The 18,969-nt window shown below is 43.3% G+C and overlaps 1 protein-coding gene across 1 annotated transcript in view; it reads left to right on the plus strand.

Moving 5' to 3' along the window:
* pds5b (PDS5 cohesin associated factor B) overlaps positions 1-18,261 on the plus strand; it is a 49,357-nt gene extending 31,096 nt beyond the window's left edge. The window contains exons 17-35 of the mRNA XM_080779557.1: positions 32-147; positions 639-744; positions 1,322-1,482; positions 2,327-2,453; positions 4,569-4,727; positions 4,974-5,042; positions 6,386-6,522; positions 6,915-7,038; positions 8,148-8,352; positions 9,958-10,072; positions 10,252-10,384; positions 10,500-10,619; positions 11,406-11,468; positions 12,154-12,299; positions 13,580-13,643; positions 14,164-14,609; positions 15,260-15,343; positions 16,168-16,267; positions 17,074-18,261. Of these exons, the coding sequence (XP_080635683.1) occupies positions 32-147; positions 639-744; positions 1,322-1,482; positions 2,327-2,453; positions 4,569-4,727; positions 4,974-5,042; positions 6,386-6,522; positions 6,915-7,038; positions 8,148-8,352; positions 9,958-10,072; positions 10,252-10,384; positions 10,500-10,619; positions 11,406-11,468; positions 12,154-12,299; positions 13,580-13,643; positions 14,164-14,609; positions 15,260-15,343; positions 16,168-16,267; positions 17,074-17,106 (2,508 nt within the window). The 3' untranslated portion in view covers positions 17,107-18,261. The remainder of the gene's footprint in view (positions 1-31; positions 148-638; positions 745-1,321; positions 1,483-2,326; positions 2,454-4,568; positions 4,728-4,973; positions 5,043-6,385; positions 6,523-6,914; positions 7,039-8,147; positions 8,353-9,957; positions 10,073-10,251; positions 10,385-10,499; positions 10,620-11,405; positions 11,469-12,153; positions 12,300-13,579; positions 13,644-14,163; positions 14,610-15,259; positions 15,344-16,167; positions 16,268-17,073) is intronic.
* Positions 18,262-18,969: the final 708 nt, after the last annotated feature.

Below are 18,969 nucleotides of genomic sequence, written 5' to 3' on the forward strand. Positions count from 1 at the left end.
TGATTCCGTGTTTGCGTGTGTTTGTCCTCAGCGAGACATTACTAAGAAACTAGGGAGTCCCAAGCAGCCCAGTAACCCCTTCCTGGAAATGGTGAAGTTCCTGTTGGAGAGAATCGCCCCGGTCCACATCGACACAGAGTCCATCAGGTATGTGTTGTTCTGGTCTTACTTTGTTGTTTCTGTGTTTCTTATCTCTACCTGTTTAAATAGTTTAATCCAACAATCAGCGCTGCTTAATATGTGAAACCCGCTATTTGTTTAATGCGTTTAATTCGCCTTTTAAAAATAATAAAAAAGAAACAGCGGATTTGTTGCAGACCTGGTGACGACGCCATCACGTTACGATGACGAAACCGGAAGTCATACTTCTGGTCTAGTCTGTAGGGCTTCGGGGGGAATGAGCTCAATGGAAGTGAACGGGGGACTTAAATTGGGGTGAGGTAAAGGGCAGCTGTGGCTCAGGAGGTAGAGCAGGTCGTCCAATGATCCCTGGGTCGGTGGTTCGAATCCTGGCTCCTGCTGTCCACATGTCTGCCATGTTCTGTTTTATTATTTTATTATGAGTGCTAGGCGTTTTTTGATGGCTCCATCGTGTGTGTGTGTGTGTGTGTGTGTGTGTGTGTGTGTGCGCGTACCAGTGCCCTTATAAAGCAGGTGAATAAATCAATAGAGGGTACCGCTGATGATGAAGAGGAAGGTGTTCCAACTGACGAGGCCATCAGAGCAGGACTGGAGCTACTCAAGGTAACACAGCTACACACCACCAACACACACACACACACACACACACACACACACACACACAGCCCATTTAATACATTACAGATGGGGTTCATTCAGGAACACTTACGTTATAAGTAAATGTGTAACCATTTATGGCAACAAATGGAATACAGTTAAAAGATTTATTTTGTATTTATTTTATCACGACTATTCGTGAGGACCAATTATATGAAGATGCGTTGAAAAGTGGTGAAGTGTTTCCTTAATTCTGCAAAGCAGCATGCTAAGCAAAATCAGGGAACTCTATGCAATGGTTGTATGTTGTCTCCCTGCTGTTCTATTGAGACATTTAGATCGTGTCAAAGGTCATTTTTCACATGATCTGACACGCGGTCTGACACATTTTGACTTGATGGTCAAGATTAGATTTATCCTCTGAGCAAGCAGACAGGCTCGCTCTATTAGCTCAATTATTTAAGAAACAAAATCGGCACGTGCACAGGAAACCGGGTTCAAATCTGGGGCACACGAGGAAAGATCCATAGTGCAGCTTTAACTGTTGCAACCCCTAAATGGCGTTTGTGCCGTTGTTTGTCAGGTGTTGTCGTTCACCCACCCGGTGTCGTTCCACTCCGCGGAGACGTTCGAGTCCCTGCTGGGCTGTCTGAAGATGGACGACGAGAAGGTGGCCGAGGCGGCGCTGCAGATCTTCAAGAACACCGGCAGCAAGATGGAGGAGAGCTTCCCTCACATCAAAACGTACGTCCAGTCCGTCCACTCCACTGGCTCTCAAACCCATTAACCCGTTCAGGACGGGAATCCTCTTTTGGTGTTTTAACTTTATACTTTAGCCATTGGAAAAAATAGGAGATCTACAAGCTCATAGCGAGGCACTGAGTGCCGCGATATGAGCTTGTAGATCTGCTATTTTTGAAAAATCTTGGCCCAAATCTTTGAAAATATGTACTTTCAGAGCGAACATTTTTTCTCAAATCTTTGCTTCTGGGGAGTCCCTGAAACAACATATTTTGAGACGGGGTTCCGTGGCCAAATACAGATAATTCTGGGTGGTCCTTGACATGAAAAAGGTTGAGCACCACTGCTATAGAAACATAGGTTTTTCAGAAACATTTATTTTTTAATCGACATCATTCCTAAATGGGTTAACTCATTTACTGCCGAGTAAATAAATAAAAAATTCAGCCCCTGCTGGAGATTTTTAGTTTTTCCTTACCTTTCAATTGGTCACTGAATATGTATGCAGTACGGCCGACCGCCTAATCGGTGATAAACACGCAGGTTTTCTCTGTGCTTCGGCGAAAAACCTTTCTTTTTTTGTTGTCAGCGAGACCATCCGTTCTTGGTTAGGGTCTGTTGAAAATACCATGCTCGTCAACACGGAATTGGAGCGACACAGAAGCCAAGATAAAGTGCATTAATATGGGAGTGGACGGCAGCTGTTTTTTGGCAATCACGTGATTTCCTCATAAAGCCTTGACTTGCATCTTTACAAAGTTACAAAGACAGTTTTTTTGGCTCGTGCACCTGCCTCTTTAGATGTACCTCTTTCTCCTATTGATCTGGTCTCACCTTCCCCATCTAGTGTTCTGCTGCCGGTACTGCAGGCCAAAGCGAAGCGCGGCCCTCCTCGCCAGGCCAAGTATGCCATCCACTGCATCCACGCCATGTTCACCAACAGCAGAGACACACACTTCGCTCAGATCTTTGAGGTGAGCTCCACTGTGTGGACCCACAATAAACCACAAGGACACATTTATTTTTGTAAGATGATGATGATGTATCATTGACTCACCTGCCAGTGAGGATCCCCCACAGGGAGGATGTGTTGTAGGGCCTTTGTGCTACTCCTCCCACGCAACAAGCGCCATAATTATCATCATACCTGCCTGGCTTGCCTCCCCCGAACACGGGCCAAATATGTTTGTATAGACGCTTGACAAAGCCGGTTGCAACGCGGTGGATTAAACCCCGTGGTGGATTAAACCCCGTGGTGGATTAAACCCTGTGGTGGATTAAAGCCGTGGTGGATTAAACCCCCTGGTGGATTAAACCCCCTGGTGGATTAAACCCCGTGGTGGATTAAACCCCGTGGTGGATTAAACCCCGTGGTGGATTAAACCCCGTGGTGGAATAAACCCTGTGGTGGTGGGCATTCACTTTACCGCTGCGTCGCCCGAGCGACCCTGATTTAGCATTTTTAAGGCATAAACGCCGCCCTACATTGTAATGGGAGTATGTAACACTTGCCAGGGCACAGTTCCATGTTCAACGGCCTGATAGCCTGGCTGGGGAAACTGTTTCTTGGTCCGGTCGTTGGGCATTTGATACCGCGGTGTCGCCTGCATGATGGTAGCTAACAGCAGGAACAGATTGAGGCTGGGGTGGTAAATCATGCAGAAAATTGATGAAAGGTACCCTGCGCTTCCCATGTTTTTGTACCTCATTAGACGATACAGCACAAGCAAAGCATGCTGAATAGGCCATTCATTCAAGATCCAGCCAATTCAGAACACACAGGGAAGACCGAAGTTAGGACTACTCAAATTCCAAAGAATTGAATTAATTAAATAACCGAATATTGCAAAATGATGGTTCCCAGTTACAGAATTTAAAGAATCCAATCTTCTTTTAAATGTAAAATTCCAATGCAGAATCGTATTTATTTATTTTATTTGTAATAATGGTTTCACCACTGCTTTAGTTGCAGTTCCATTAGTATGTACCCCAGTCATAGTTGACAATGAGCAGGCTGTGCACGATTACAAATTAAAGTTGACATTGATTTGTGATTAACAATTTAATTGAACATAATATGAATACACTTTAAACACATTCCGTGCTTTCCTCGATCTCTCATGGAAAGTTATTAAGGTCATCTTAGCCTAGCATCCATAGGCTTCTCATTGTAGTAGAAACAGCCTACATGATAATCTGCGGTACACGTGCACAGGGTTATTAGTGGTATTCTATTTATTCTCAGAATGGCATAAAATGCCATGTTAATAGCCTATGCCACCACGGGGCACCGGGCCTTTTGCTCGGCAGCACCGCGCCTATGGAGCAGCCTCCCCATGGACTCCAGAGTGCCGCAGACTATTGAATCTTTTAAAACGGGCCTAAAAACGTTCCTGTTTCGGAAGGCCTTTTCGTGTTGAATTGTCATTTTGATAACCCTGTTTTTAACCTTCTATGATTGATTATATGTTTTTAACCATGTAGCACTCTGGGATTCCCTGTGAATGAAAAGTGCAATACAAATATAATGCATTATTATTATTAAAACGTTAATCTGAGCCGCGCTGATCATGGGGGGCCGCGCTGATCATGGGGGGCCATCGTCCTTCCGTTCCCTAGGCTTACACTACAGATCCAGACTACATCACTTCCGGCTCGGGTGGAAGTTACTTATTTCGCAGATTTCTCTGGAACTAGCGCCAGGACCTCACCTAGAGGGCTGGGCAGTAACGTGTTCATTTAGTTTTCGTTTTTAGGCTTCATAACCACAAATTCCACTTGGCAGATAAGACAAATAACCATCCCTAACCCACATTTAACCCATTTTGGGCGGGAATCCCTTTTGGTGGGATTGTTGTGCTTTAGCTATTGAAAAATAACAAATCTACAAGCTCATAGCGTGTAGGTCTGCTATTTTTGAAAAATCGAAGAACCACTGACATAGAAACATAGCTTTTTCAGAAAACTGTCAGGATGTAGAAGACATTTTTTAAATCTGACCTCAGGTCAAAATGGGTTAATAATTGTATACCCATGTAATAATTGTGGCCTAACAATGAGCCTGTCCTGTGGTTCCTCTCTCCATCCAGCCGCTGCACAAAGGCCTGGACCCTGGGAACGTGGAGCAGCTGATCACACCCCTGACCACCCTGGGACACCTGGCCCTGCTGGCCCCGGAGCAGTTTGCCGCTCCGCTCAAGTCTCTGGTGGCCAACTTCATCGTCAAGGACCTGCTCATGAACGACAGGGTACGTACGCACTGCAGCGGCCATCCCAGTTCGCTTTAATGAACTCATGAAACATTTCACATTTGTGTTTGTTTCTTTAAGAAAATGATTAGATTAATACGCATTATATTTTCATATTATATTTGAATTGTAATAAATAAAACTGTTAAAGGGCTTTATGTAGTTAGGAAATTAAAGGATCTTAAGTGTATTATAGAATCTTTTGTTGGAAGAAAACTCTTCTAACGAGTGCTGCTTTTTCTGCAGATCCCAGGAAAGAAGACGACTAAATTGTGGGTCCCAGATGACGAGGTGTCCCCAGAAACTCTGGCAAAGGTCTTTCTATGCTCTCTCTCTCTCTCTCTCTGTCTGCACTAAGGGAAAACAGCTGAGGCTAGAATGAATAATATTCCATTTAGCAATCTTGTCCTACGGCTTAATATCCACTGCCAACTTGTTAACAAAGATTGCCATGGTGGTGGTTGTTGCCATGTGTTTGTTGAGTCCCCCTGCTAGCTACTTATGTAATCAACTTGACTCACTGGTAAAAAATGTAAGGTAGGCCGGAAGGTTTGCTGGTTCCCCATCCCACTGGTACCAGTACTGGTTGGTGGAAAACAAGCCCAAAATGACAATCATGCAAATTGGCACACAGTCTCTAGAGCCATTCAACGAAACGGGTCTTTCAGATTTTTCAGACTCCATCCTGATTGGCTAAGATTGGCTTCCAAAGTTCGCAGGATTGCTCCGTTTCAAACAAAATGCTGCGAATCATGAACACATTTAGTGATTTCCGTGAAATTTTGCATGCACATTGCCACAAGCCCCATGCCACTGGAAAAATGTTCAACCTCATGGTGGCGCTATAACTGGCCGATTAGTGTTTTTACCTACAGTATAACTGCAATGATCTGTGTAAAACCTAGTATGCACACTCCCTAGAGGCCAAGGAAAAACCTTTGCCTGGAATTCTTCACATCTGCTCTTTATAGCGCCACCAGGAGGTCGACATATGTAAAACACATTTTATAATATTACTCCATCAGATTTTATCCAAATTTCACGCAAATTGGTATACATGATCTCCATAGCCATGTGATCAAGACTGGTTTGTTTGATTTCTCATAATCCATCCTGCCAAACATCACACACGCTTCTATCCTCCTGGTGGAGACCTGTGCCCAGAAGGGCACTTTTTCTAGTTGACAATATCTTTGACTTGGTATTTTGTCAAAAAGCACACATTCGATAGATTAAAAATATATATATATATAGTATACACATATATATTTGGTTGCTTGGACATAGCCTGTCTCCAACCCTGCCCCAATGGAAACAAGACAATGTATATCGTTTATGTCGTGTGGAAACCTAATATGTCCAAATGTGTTACTTTTCAGTATTCAAATTCAAAAGCATCACAAAGTAGCAGTAGCTTGTGGATCTGCTGCTTTTGATGATTTTGTGTGATGCTGTCGTATGATCAAGTAGGGCTTTAATTTACGGAAAAAACACCAACAGTTAGAATATGTCCGCTCCAAATTCAAAGGTAGCAGATCGATGAGCATGCATTGTTTCACGCCGTGTTTTGAACTTTTTGAGCGTTAATTTACAAACGCAACACACAAACGTTGGAGCATTGGAGATAGATAGGAGGTTATATTGCTCCGTGTGTTCAGATCCAGGGCATCAAGCTGATGGTCAGATGGCTGCTGGGAGTGAAGAACAACCAGAGTAAATCGGGCAACTCCACCCTGAGGATGCTGACGGCCATCCTTCACAGTGATGGAGACCTGACGGAGCAAGGCAGGATGGGGTAACGCTCTCACATACATACGTACTGTCCGTACGTACATGCCTATACATGCGTACACATGCATACGTACATACACAAGCAGATGTTGAGCACCACCGTATAAAGTGGGGCTGGAGTGGTTTGAATCAGCGGTTCTTAAAGTGGGGTCCGGGGACTCTCCTGCCTGCTTGAGGGGGGTACGAAATGGACCCTTCCACGCCTGTCACTCTTGAGGGTACACAATGGAACCAAATGGACCCTGGTCTGTAACTCTTGGGAGTTATGGAGGTCCTCAAAATAAAAATGGAACCACTGATTTAAATAATTTCAAACATAATCATGATTATACACACGCACGAGTGCACACACACACACACACTGTTCATACTTGCTCTCTCTCCCCCCTCTCTCAGTAAACCAGACATGTCTAGGTTGAGGCTGGCAGCAGCGTGTGCTCTGTTAAAACTGGCCCAGGAACCATGTTACCATGAGATCATCACCCTGGAACAATACCAGCTCTGTGGTATGGTCATCAACGTAAGCACACACACACACACACACACGCATACAGAGCTTCTCTTCTTTCTTTTCCTCTTCTGTCGCTTGTTGTTTTAGGTTTTTGCTACACAGCCAGCAGAGCGTTGCTTTCCTGTCAGGGTGTGCTCGCTTGGCCTTGCTTAAGTAGGCTTACCCACAAGTTAACGCAGACCTGTAGTTGGGTCAGTCAGTGGCTGACGGGTAGGGCTGTCACCATTACAAATTACAAACAGGCCATTAATTCTCACACAAAGAATTGCGATTAACGACTTAATTGTGTTTTTGGCATTGGAACATGACACATAACATATTATTAAGCATTTTGGTCCACCACATATCTGTAAACTTTATTGTCCACAAGGGATATTTGTGACAACAAAACATAACAGAGGGGAGACTACCATTGCATTTCCGTTGCTTGATGTTCTGTGTAAAGCACATTGAATTGCCTTGTTGTTGATGTCCTGTACAAATAAAACTGCATTACCTTGCCTACCAGCAGGATGACACTTAAGCACTCAGCTCCTCTTTTCACCCCAACCCCCTAGCAACACACACACACGCAGCACAGAGTTCGATTTCCTGCTCTCCTCCCATCCACTAATTTCCCCATTTTTATGAATTGTATTTATTTCGGATACATATCATTTTCACAGGGACGGTGCACCTGACATAATTGTAAATGTGACAGGGTTATAGTCTCAGCCATGATCTCTGGAACTAAATGCTAAAATGGCCATTAAAACAAACAAAACATAAAAGCTTGCAAGCAATTAATACCAATAAAAGCAAAGTATACACAATTAGAATCTAGAGCAATGTGGTTAGCACAGTAAGCAACACACATAGCAGGCAATTCAGAGCAAGACCGTAAGCGTTAGCAGAAAACACATTCATGCATAATTTATACAGTTGTACCAAATTTAAGAAGAAATATAAACATTTCTGGGACCAAATGTAGCTTATTTATATACATGTAAAAGGTTAGACAGTGGGTAGATTTTTCCAATGCTCCCCTGAGCATAACAAAATCCTCCTTTCCTCATCTCTTCCTCTTCTGACTGGTAATATTAGGATTTCATTAAACGTGTCTCCTCTCTGTGTCTCAGGACGAGTGCTACCAGGTGCGTCAGTGCTACTCGCAGAAGCTCCACCGGGGCCTGTGTCGCCTGCGGCTCCCTCTGGAGTACCTGGCAGTGTTCGCCCTGTGTGCCAAGGACCCCGTGAAGGAGCGGCGGGCACACGCACGCCAGTGTCTGGTGAAGAACGTCAACATACGGCGGGAGTACCTCAAACAGCACGCCGCCGTCAGCGGTAAGGAGCCAGCGTCCTGTGCAACGCATTAACCTCCCATTACTAAGAGAGTATGCACACGCCCCCCCCTCATCTAGACTGAGTGGCAAAACATTGAGCAGCATGGAGTGTTGGAGTTTGGGAGCATGAAATCACTCAACCGTTCTGCGTACCACCTGTTTCTAAATGTCACATAATGCAGGAGGCAGCAACATGTTGTGTTATTGAAAACAAGCACTTCCAAACTCTGACAAATAATTTAATGCAGGGCATTTCTTGACAGAAAGTAGCTCATAACGTTTCTATGGTGGATTTTTATGAAACAAAAACTAGAGGATAAGCTTTTCGTACAGCTGCAATGTTGGTGAGTTTAACATTGTTTAATGCAATCAGACAGACAGGACTTTTCTGTTTGGATGAATGGGCTGTCAAGGCCAGAAAGTAGTTTTTTGACACTCAGTGGGCGTTCCCGCATAGTTTCCATGTACGATGATGTCATGTGCATACCCTCTATCATCATCATATCATATATCATATATATATATATGATATATGATCTGTCTGTCTGAATGTGTGTCAGAAACACTTCCGTAGCTCCTACTAGAATAATTAACCAAATGTCTGTCTGTCTGAATGTGTCAGAAACACTTCCGTAGCTCCTACTAGAATAATTAACCAAATGTCTGTCTGTCTGAATGTGTCAGAAACACTTCCGTAGCTCATCACCGCCTGCACCAATCACTCCCGCTTTTCACACGGGCATTGACCATAATAATATGGTCAATGCCTTAACGAAGCCATTTTTTCAATTTTACACATTAATAATTAATAATGAATTTATTGGTGAATAAAAAAATGCGAAAACGCACCCAGGGTGCCGTACCCCCCGCGGCCACAAGTATTTCACAACGGGTATTAAAGGGCTAGTAGTATCATACAAGCAATACATCAGATAATGGTAAATGAGTTAAAATCAATGGAAATCATGAAATTACGTCATAGCATCACAACAAGCTAAAATAAAACACAATAAGGACCACTATTGTGCTGCTCATTTTGGAACTGCTATCGTTCTCTACCAAAGAAGGCACACTGACTTACACTAGAACTGCTATTGTTCTCTACCAAAGAAGGCACATTGACTTGTTATTTTCCTCCAATTTGAATTCATCCACCCACCCATGTTTGCTGAAGTGTCCTGTGTGCATTCACAAACGTTATATTTAGCTTTGGCTATGGCTGCTTCTTTCATGGCATTCCCTTCCCACGACTGTTAACAACACTATCCACTATCGCCCTCTCTCAGTGGATAATATAAATGATTTGCCCTCACTGAAAGGAGAACAATTATCTTTCCATTGGTAGTTGCTATGACAACGAAGGGCTGCAAAAAAACACAACCCCCACAAACATGCGGGTTGTAGACAGTGCTGGGCTGGTGTTCTCATGATCGTGCGATTGGCGGTCATCTGCGGTCATCCACACAAAATGCTTAACCCATTCAGGCCTGACCTCGAAATTTAAAAAAAAAAAAATCTTCTAAATCCTCCAGTTTTCTGAAATAAATATTTTCACGATTTTTCAAAAATATTTCAAAATGCTTAATATTATCTGTGTGTTCAACAGAGAAGCTCTTCTCCCTCCTACCGGAGTATGTGGTTCCCTATGCCATACACATTTTGGTCCACGACCCCGACTACGTCAAAGTACAGGACATCGAGCAGCTCAAGGAAATCAAAGAGTACGTATTGTTGTGTGATTTAGTCGAGCAGTGGTTCTCACTGTATTTCCGGTAGGGTATATACTAGATACCCTTTTTTTATAAACTAATAATCCATTCATAAAAGGTCACTCACCGACGCTTTTAAAATGTGGAACCGAATAAAAGTTTCAACTCCAGAACTGTGCGTGTGTGTCTAGGTCTCTGTGGTTTGTCTTGGAGATCATCATGGCAAAGAATGAGAACAACAGCCACGCTTTCATCAGGAAGATGGTTGAGAACATCAAAAATACCAAGGATGCCCAGGCGCCCAACGACCCCAAGATCAACGAGGTATACTGACTCTTCTGCTATCCCATTGAGATTTGAATGTGTGTTTTTATTTATTTTTAATATTGAAAACGTTTCTTGATATACAAATATTATGTGTGTGTTTGTGTTGTGGCAGAAACTGTACACGGTGTGTGACGTAGCGATGAACATAATCATGTCCAAGAGCACCACCTACAGCCTGGAGTCTCCCAAAGACCCTGTCCTGCCCTCCCGTTACTTCACCAAACCAGAAAAGGTAGGTCCCTCCACCCAAAGACCCTGTCCTGCCCTCCTGTTACTTCTAACATTATTGGGAAACGGGGACTGGCTCCAGCCCTGAATCGCTACCATTAAAATAATATGTCCTGGCGTTTCAGATTTGGTGACGCTGCCTACGGCGGCGTCAGTCTCGATCGAATATCTGATCGCATGCAGCTGATTGGCCATCAGCCCCGTCACTCGACGGCGTCAAACAACAAACATGGCTGCCCCCACTGCGGTGACTCGCGACCATATCAATCTGGCTATTAAATCGACCGATAAATAGTTTCTTTACAGAAACGAGAGGTTTTATAAACATCATCATCCGACATAATTATTTTAACCCTTTTGTTTACATGCTAGTAGCGCTCGTTGACTGTGTTTCTTTCAGTCTGAATAATGAAGTGAAACGAAATGAAAATTCAGACTGAGTGCCAGGCCAACTGACTCCTAAATTTGGAAAACTTTTTTTTCCCCTCCGCTGTTGTCTGGCAGAAACCTTTATGGAAAAAATAGGTTAGAATATGGAGATATGCTCCATATTCTAAGCTTTAGTTTTTCCTTTTTTTCATAGATTCTCGACCTGCCTGATCATATTACAGTATCACAAAAAAACCCCATCAAAAGTAGCAAATCTGCAAGCTGTTGAGTTTTGAGCTTGTAGATCTGCTACTTTGCTAATTTGAATCATGAAACATGTGAGGTTTCCACTTTCCACACGATGGAGACTATTTATAAAATGATGCAGCTTTAATGTCTGCATTGTTTTGTCCCGTTTCAGAATGTCAGCAACACAAAGAACTATCTCCCACCCGAGATGAAGGCTTTCTTCACGCCAGGAAAGGTAAACTAAAAGCTGTTATTCGTCTTGCTATTGCGTTCATTAAAACCCTACAGTTCATTCAGTCCGCTCACTGGTTCTCTTTGGTGATTGTTAACTTGTGTTGCTCTCTATTGTACACTTTACGACAGTTCTATATAGTTTCTTTTACGGCAACGGACACTAGGAGTTATACGCATGCGCAGTGGGCGCGGGTTTCCAGTTGTGAAATGTGGAGGGAACCATGTTTACATGTTCAGCCGGTGTTCGCAAAATAAAGCAATTTACAACTGTATAAACGTCGTGTTTATTAAGACCTAATCAACATGACCTAGCGCTGACCATCGTTTTTTTCTTTTTTTGTACAGCGCCCTGGGCGCTTCAAGCTGTAAACTTTTGAAAGGAACGCCAGACATTTGATCCTTCTGATTGTATTGACCACACGATAATTTTTAGCCCAATGTTGAATCGTTACAACAACCATTATAAGTCAATTTTTACATTGTTTCAGCTAATCTATATGTGCTACTAACACCGATTACAGGATGTTTGAGCAGTGAGCACCTCAATTATTGATGGATTTGAACAGTGTGTGCGCGAGCGCTATAGACATGTTATCCAAAGCTCTCCTGTCACCAGCTCACATGGTGTTCTCTGTAGTCCCGGACCCTAATGGTAATCTCTCCCTTGCCTGTGGTTGTCTGTCCAGCCTAAGGCAGCTAACGTACTGGGTGCGGTGAACAAACCTCTGGCCTCGGCAGGGAAGCAGCTTCAGAGCAAAGCCTCTCGCATGGAGACCACCAGCAACGACGACTCCACGTCTGACCCCAGCTCCCCACAACGCAGCAAGACCAGGTACACCTAAACTCACACCTGTACACTGAACACACAATCTAACCTAAATGGTGCATTTATACAACGTCTTTATCCAAGGCACTTTACATAGATTGTGCATTACATTCACCCACACATTCATACACCGATGGCAGAGCAAACCATGCAAGGCACCAACCAGCACATCGGGAGCTATTAGGCTTCAATGACTTGCTCAAGGACACTTGGACACTAACTCTGGGGGAGCCCCGGGTTTGAACCTTGTGGTTGCCATCGGAACAGTACGAAGACGGAAAAGAAACAATGCTTGCCTGAGGGCTCCCAATGAGACGGATGATTTATTGCACACACAAGCTGTGACGTTTGGAGTCTCTTCCTCAGACTGTCTCAGGGCCAGATTCACAACGTCGATTACGCTCATAACGTGAGCGTACGGACATTTATGAGCATTCCCACGTTACGTGTGGAATTCATGAACTTGGCGGACGTTGGTCGTAAAATCCGCTCATTTCCAAGTCGGCTCAGAGGGTGGTGCATAGATATTAAAAAAATAGATGCCTCATTTTCAGAAGCAGAAGTGCAGTGCTGAAGGCTTTTTTTTCCCTTTTTTTTTTTACATCTTTATAACTGTCATGAAAATACATTACAATACGAAACAAGACAAACAACAAAGATCAGAGCCAGGGGGGATTACTAACAGAAAACATTAAAGAGTGAACACAAAGCAACAGTTCTCCGCAGCTTTCTTATTTAGAAGTGCTGAAGGCATTTGCTGAAGGCATACTGCGTCGCTGCCCAAGTGACGTCACTCATGCGACCTCTCGCTGTCACTCAAGTGACTACTGGCCAATCACAGCGCGTCTTTTCCGGGACTTATGTTACGCATGCTTGACAAGCTTCCGCTCATGAAGGCAAATGCTTTGCAAGGAATCTCTACGTTTATGTCTATGGGGTGGTGTAGTTGTACCAGTGATCAATCCATGCGTATATGTATTTAGAATGCTTTCGTCTTCATGCTGAATCAATTCATAGTCCCCAAATCTCAAAAAAGATATGTATGTGCCCAGCTTTTGTCAACACGCATACATAAAAGAAGAAAATGTGTCAACTGCTTAGCTTATGTTATGCTGATGCAAATTCCACTGGTTTGTTTTTGTATTTATTTTGTAGGCTATGTAGTTGTAGCATTCAGAGCTGAAATGTTGGGTCACTCAGCATGGTGACACAGACTCAGCCCTTACTCACCGTTTTCACAAATCTCATAATGGAGTAGGTTTGATCCATGAATACTGTTGTTGCAGACATGACAGTACAGAGATGGACCACAGTGAGAACGAGGACATCAGTCTGAAGAGCCCTGACAAGGTATAGTGCACAACATCCAACCACAAACCATGATCAGGTCACACCAGCCACAGAAAGGCCTTGTGTTAAATACTTGAACCTTGAGGAACAAAGACTGCAGAAGCAGACAAGAAGAGTATATTCTTGTAGGTGCAAGGCTCAAAAATACGAATTTGAAAGAAGGAAGTGCCCACAACAAATGTCCTTTTCCTTTTTTTTGTAATAAAACATGCGAAAGGGACATTTGTTGTGTGCTGGCACTCTTCTTTAAAATACTTGAACCTTATCTTTTACTTTTTATGCATGTCCAACTATCCAGAGCTAAGCTCCCAAACCGCTGGACTGATTAATGACAAGCTTTGTATACAAAAAAAAACAAAACACACACACACACACACACACACACACTACAATATGTGGCCCTATTGTTAACAGAAGTTTAAAAACGCATAAATACCATGGAAAGTAATTTTTAAATTTATTCGAAAAAGTCACACAGCATGACTTAATCAAAGTTAAATCTGGTTTCTTTCCTCCGCAGGACATTGACAAACCAACTCGTGGCCGCAAGCGAGCGGCCGTCTCCGCCGACGACCAGGACAACAAGCCCAAGCGTGGCCGCAAGAAGGCGGCGGCCAACAGCACGCCCACGTCTGTGGCCGAGCCCGAGGACCAATGGGACGACGGCGACGACCACCCGGAGGACGAGCAGAATAGCCCGCCCAAACAGCGGGGGAGGCGGGGGCGGCCCCCGAAGAACGCCACGCCCAGCCAGGACACCACGCCTGCCACGCCCAAAGGGAAGCGGGGGCGCAAGAAGGCGGCTCCGCCCCCCGAGGAGGAGGAGGAAGAGGAGGAGGAGGAGGAGGGAGGAGAGGAGGAAGCGGCAGAGGACGAGGAAGAGGAGGACCAGAGCAGCGAGAACACGGTGGAGGTGAAGGCCAAGCCGGGTCGTCCGGCCCGGACTCCACGGAGACAACCGCCAAGGTAACTTTTTCCATCTACTCACTCACACACTCATTCAGTTGTTCATTGAAATGTAGGGTTAAAGCTCTAGACTAGAGTTTCCCTTGTTTAATCTGTATTCTGACATGATCTTTTTCTGATTAATAAAGAGACGGAGAGACTCCTGTTCTATACCAATGATTACTATCAGAAAAGGACGTCGGGAACCCATTTTGGGGTTTTTACCATTTTCAAAACGGGAACCCATTTTTTGGTTGTTGTTGCTATATACATATATTAGCAACATAATTATTTTGTAATTTTTTAATAAATAAAACTTTGGAAAACGTAGGTCAGGATTTAGAAGGTGTTTTTAGAATCTAAATGGGGTAACACTTAGGGCCGATTCATACTCCTATTTTACCGCTGTTTCGGCGCTGTAGTGCCGAAATGATTTCGGCTCGTAAGAAATTTTCAGTAGCACCGAAGAGCCGAGTTTAGGACGGTACCCCCCCCCCCCCCCCCCCCCCCCCCGAACCTCAAATGACGTCACATTGGCCGACTTTTATTCGGCTCTAAAATAAGAGTATGAATCGGCCCTTAGCCTACCTTTAATGCATTTGTACACTCAGTGTTACAGACCTGTAACTAACAGACCTTGTTGTCATTTACCTCGTTTTTTTGTAAATCAGCTCAGAGTCGGCAGAGTCGACGCCCCAGAAGAGGAGAGGACGTCCGCCCAAATCAGCACAAACGCCTCCCGCCAAGAAACCCACGTAAGACTCCATCTGATTCTTGTCTTGTCATAAGGCTTTGCTCTGGATTTGGAACGGGTCTGAAAAAGATCAAAATGTTTGTTTTCTTTTGTTCAATTTAGACATTTTATTAAAATAATAAAATGTAAAAAAGCACATAACGGCTTATAAATGAGTGCATGTTTTGGAAGACAAATAGCTGAGCTTGTTTTGTGTCAAGAGAGACTGTAGTATCTTTGTTGCTCCAGTGGGTGGTGCTGTATGTCTCTATTAAGACTATTTATTTTATCGGAATGATAAAACATATGTTAATATTGTTATATTTTTGCCCAAGCTTGTGTGTGTGAAGAATTTGTCTTACACTCCTCCGCGTCATCAGTGCCCATACCCGAGGCGGGGGTTGGCGAAAGGGCCTTTCTGTGTGGAGTTTGCATGTTCTCCCCGTGTCCCCTAGGGTAGATACCCTCACAAAAACATGCAGTAATCCTGGTCTCTAAAACTACCTCCCCCTGGCCAGCCGGGGCGCCTGATGGAGGGGAAAGGAACTGGTCGGAATAACGTGTCCCTTCCACGCGCTACGTCCGGCCGGGGAAATTCCCCTCTGTGAGGTGAAAAGAAGCAGCTTGGACTCCTCATGCATAGAAGGAGGCATGAGGTCAGTCCGCTGCCCCCAGGTTGGCAGAGGAAGTGTAGCGCCCAGGATTACATTAGATAATTGGCACTGGGTGAAAAGAAAACTGGGTTACAAAATCGTGGGATAAAAAATAAAATAAAATAAAATAAACATTGTCTTACAAACTCCTAGAAAATGGGTGCTGAAATGGAGGTTTGTTTGTGTTTTTCAGGCGCGCCGGGCGGTCGAAGGCGGCCGCCGCTAAAGACGAGGAGGAGGAGGAAGAGGAGGAGTCAGAGGAGGAGCCGCAGGAGGAGGAGCCAACACCCAAGGTTGGTACACAAAATCAAATACCAAAAAGTAGGGATTGGGCTCGTTAATTTTTGTTGATAACAAGTAGCCTACATTATCGATCAGGCTTATCGAATCGGGTTCCTATCAAGCTCACTATCGGCAGTATCGAGGCATTTTCTATTATTTTGTGGAAAGACGGAAGACGACAATGAATTCTGAACAGAACCAGTATATTTTACTAGGGCCTTCAAATACATTCTTTTTTTTACAGATGGAAGGCAATTGACGTTTTTACTTTTTGAAAATAATATTGAAGAAACAATTACCTGGTCAATGTGTGTACCGTCATTTAATTGCGTAATTTAGTTTACCCAGGCAGCGCTGGTTGGCAGGTATCAATACACTTTTAGACCAACATGTTTGTGCCAGTTTGGGCGATTCGATTTGTCTTGATCGCCTCTTGTATTGATTGTTTCAACATGACATCATGGGCCGCTATGCTCGATAAACCCAGAGCTTATTGATACCGGGTACTCGATAATCTTGTTAGCGTTATTATTATTTTTAAGTTTCAAGCTCCATCCCTACCAAGAAGTTATGTTTAGATTAAGAAAATGCAGACAAATCAATCATGATGAAAAATATGTCTGCTTCCAAAATATATTTTCATGATTATGATATGGAACATATGAAGCCATTAATGATCAGAGCTATGAAAAAGTCTGCAACACTTTTATACACTATGCAGTTGGGTGTCCCTGCTTCATCTCTGTCTCGGCTAAGCGGTCCTTGGTTGAAGACCCCTGCACTACGTAGATGATAATCCTGTGGTTTTCTTCTCCAGGGTCGCAAGAAGGCACCAGCCAGGAGAAGATGAATATCAAAACAAAGGAGTGAAGAGGACTGTGAACAGAGGAACGTCTTGAAATAATGTAGGAAAGAAAGAAAAGAAAAAACAAAACGCATAAAAATAACGAACATTGAACTTTTTGAACTTTTCACACAACGTCAACGCTCCTACTGTTACACATGCGCGTGCGTGCGCGCTCGCACACACATGCAAACATGCACACAGACTCAAACATACACACACACACACCTGACTTAGTACATTGTCCTCATCAGCTATGAGTTGTTGCATTGTGTTGCTTTGTGATGATGATGTTCGAGTCGAAACGATAACTGAGGGAAAAAAAGAAAGAAAAGCGTCAGTCTTGTAAATAGTCTATGTCTCTCTCTCTTCTGTTATGTTGTTTTGTGTCGTTGGACCCTGACTGGGGTGACGTTGTATAGTCTCTGTCCGCCCGCATTAAACCACTTAAACAGCATATATGGTTGAGCGGAGTCCCGCAGGGCTTTATACTAGTGTATTTTGTGTTTTTCTGTTATTATGGCGAAGGCTTTCGGTGCAGAAAATGGACGATCGACAAGGTCACAACAACGCGTCGCACTGCGACACTTGAGCTTCTCCATCTGCTATTTGTTAATAAATCTTTCTCCACAATACGGATGCATGAGGTTTAAGTGGTTTAACGCAAAATGGCTTTACCCACCTTTTTTCCTCTGTCTCCCCGTTTTTAACTGAAAGAGATTAACCAGTTACCTAATTATTTTTGTTCTCAGTTCGTCAGTGATGTCAATCTTGTAATTTTACCTTTTTAAAGAAAGCCCATTAAAAAATGGTTTTGTTTCTTTTTGTTTTGTTTACATCAGTGTGTGTATATTAACGTTGTTTTTTACCATTTTATGAAACAAATACAAATTGTGAGGAAAAAATAAACCCTGTCCCAATTCTAGAATCACTTTTTGACCTCCTGTTCCCCTCTAAAAAAAGAACTAATAATAATGGTTGTATTGTGTGTTCCATTGCTATCATTGTTTACTTTTGTATTTCCTTGGTAGAGTGAAGTTTTACAAGCGACTATTGTTGGTTGTTTTTTTATTGGTGCTGATCAGTGCTGAATGACAGCTTCACGTCCTCCCAGTCAGCCCTCCCCCACGTTGTACCAATATAATTCTCTATAAAACCTGACACGGTTAATTTCTTCTTTCTTTCACTGTCTTCTAAGGGCTGCATAATATACAGCATCTGTTGCTGTCGGGCAGAAATCTCCATGTCTCCATATTCTAACGATTTGTGCTTTTCAACAGCGGCACGTGAAAGCATCAAAAGTAGCAGATCTGCAAGATTTCATTTTGAGCTTTATGATCTGCTACTTAAGGTTTTTTCTCTTTTCTTATTCCTGAAATATAACAGTTTTCGACATATGGGGATTCCACCTGACAGACGATTTAGAATTTAGAGTGTAATGCATTGTCTATTCAAATGTCACATTAACTTTCACAAATCTTCCAAATCTTGTGTTTGTTGTGCAAAACTAATGCTTGCAATGGATTCAGAATCATGAATACTGGTAACCTAGTTTGACACGTTACATGCTACTTAAAGCATAATTAATGCTTAGATGCTTAGATATTTTTGCCTTATGTATAGATGTTAATGGTACCCAAATTTCAACCACTGAATTTACCATGATCCAAAATGTATATAATTAACTTTATTTTTTATTTTTTTTATAATTTTTATCCCACAATTTTGTGACCCAGTTTTTTCGCCCAGTGCCAATTATCTAATGTAATCCTGGGCGCTACACTTCCTCTGCCAACTTGGCGGGGGACAGCGGACTGAGCTCATGCCTCCTTCTATGCATGAGGAGTCCAAGCTGCTTCTTTTCACCTG

The sequence above is a fragment of the Protomyctophum bolini genome (genome assembly GCF_963924005.1).
Source record: "Protomyctophum bolini genome assembly, chromosome: 13".
NCBI lineage: Eukaryota > Metazoa > Chordata > Actinopteri > Myctophiformes > Myctophidae > Protomyctophum > Protomyctophum bolini.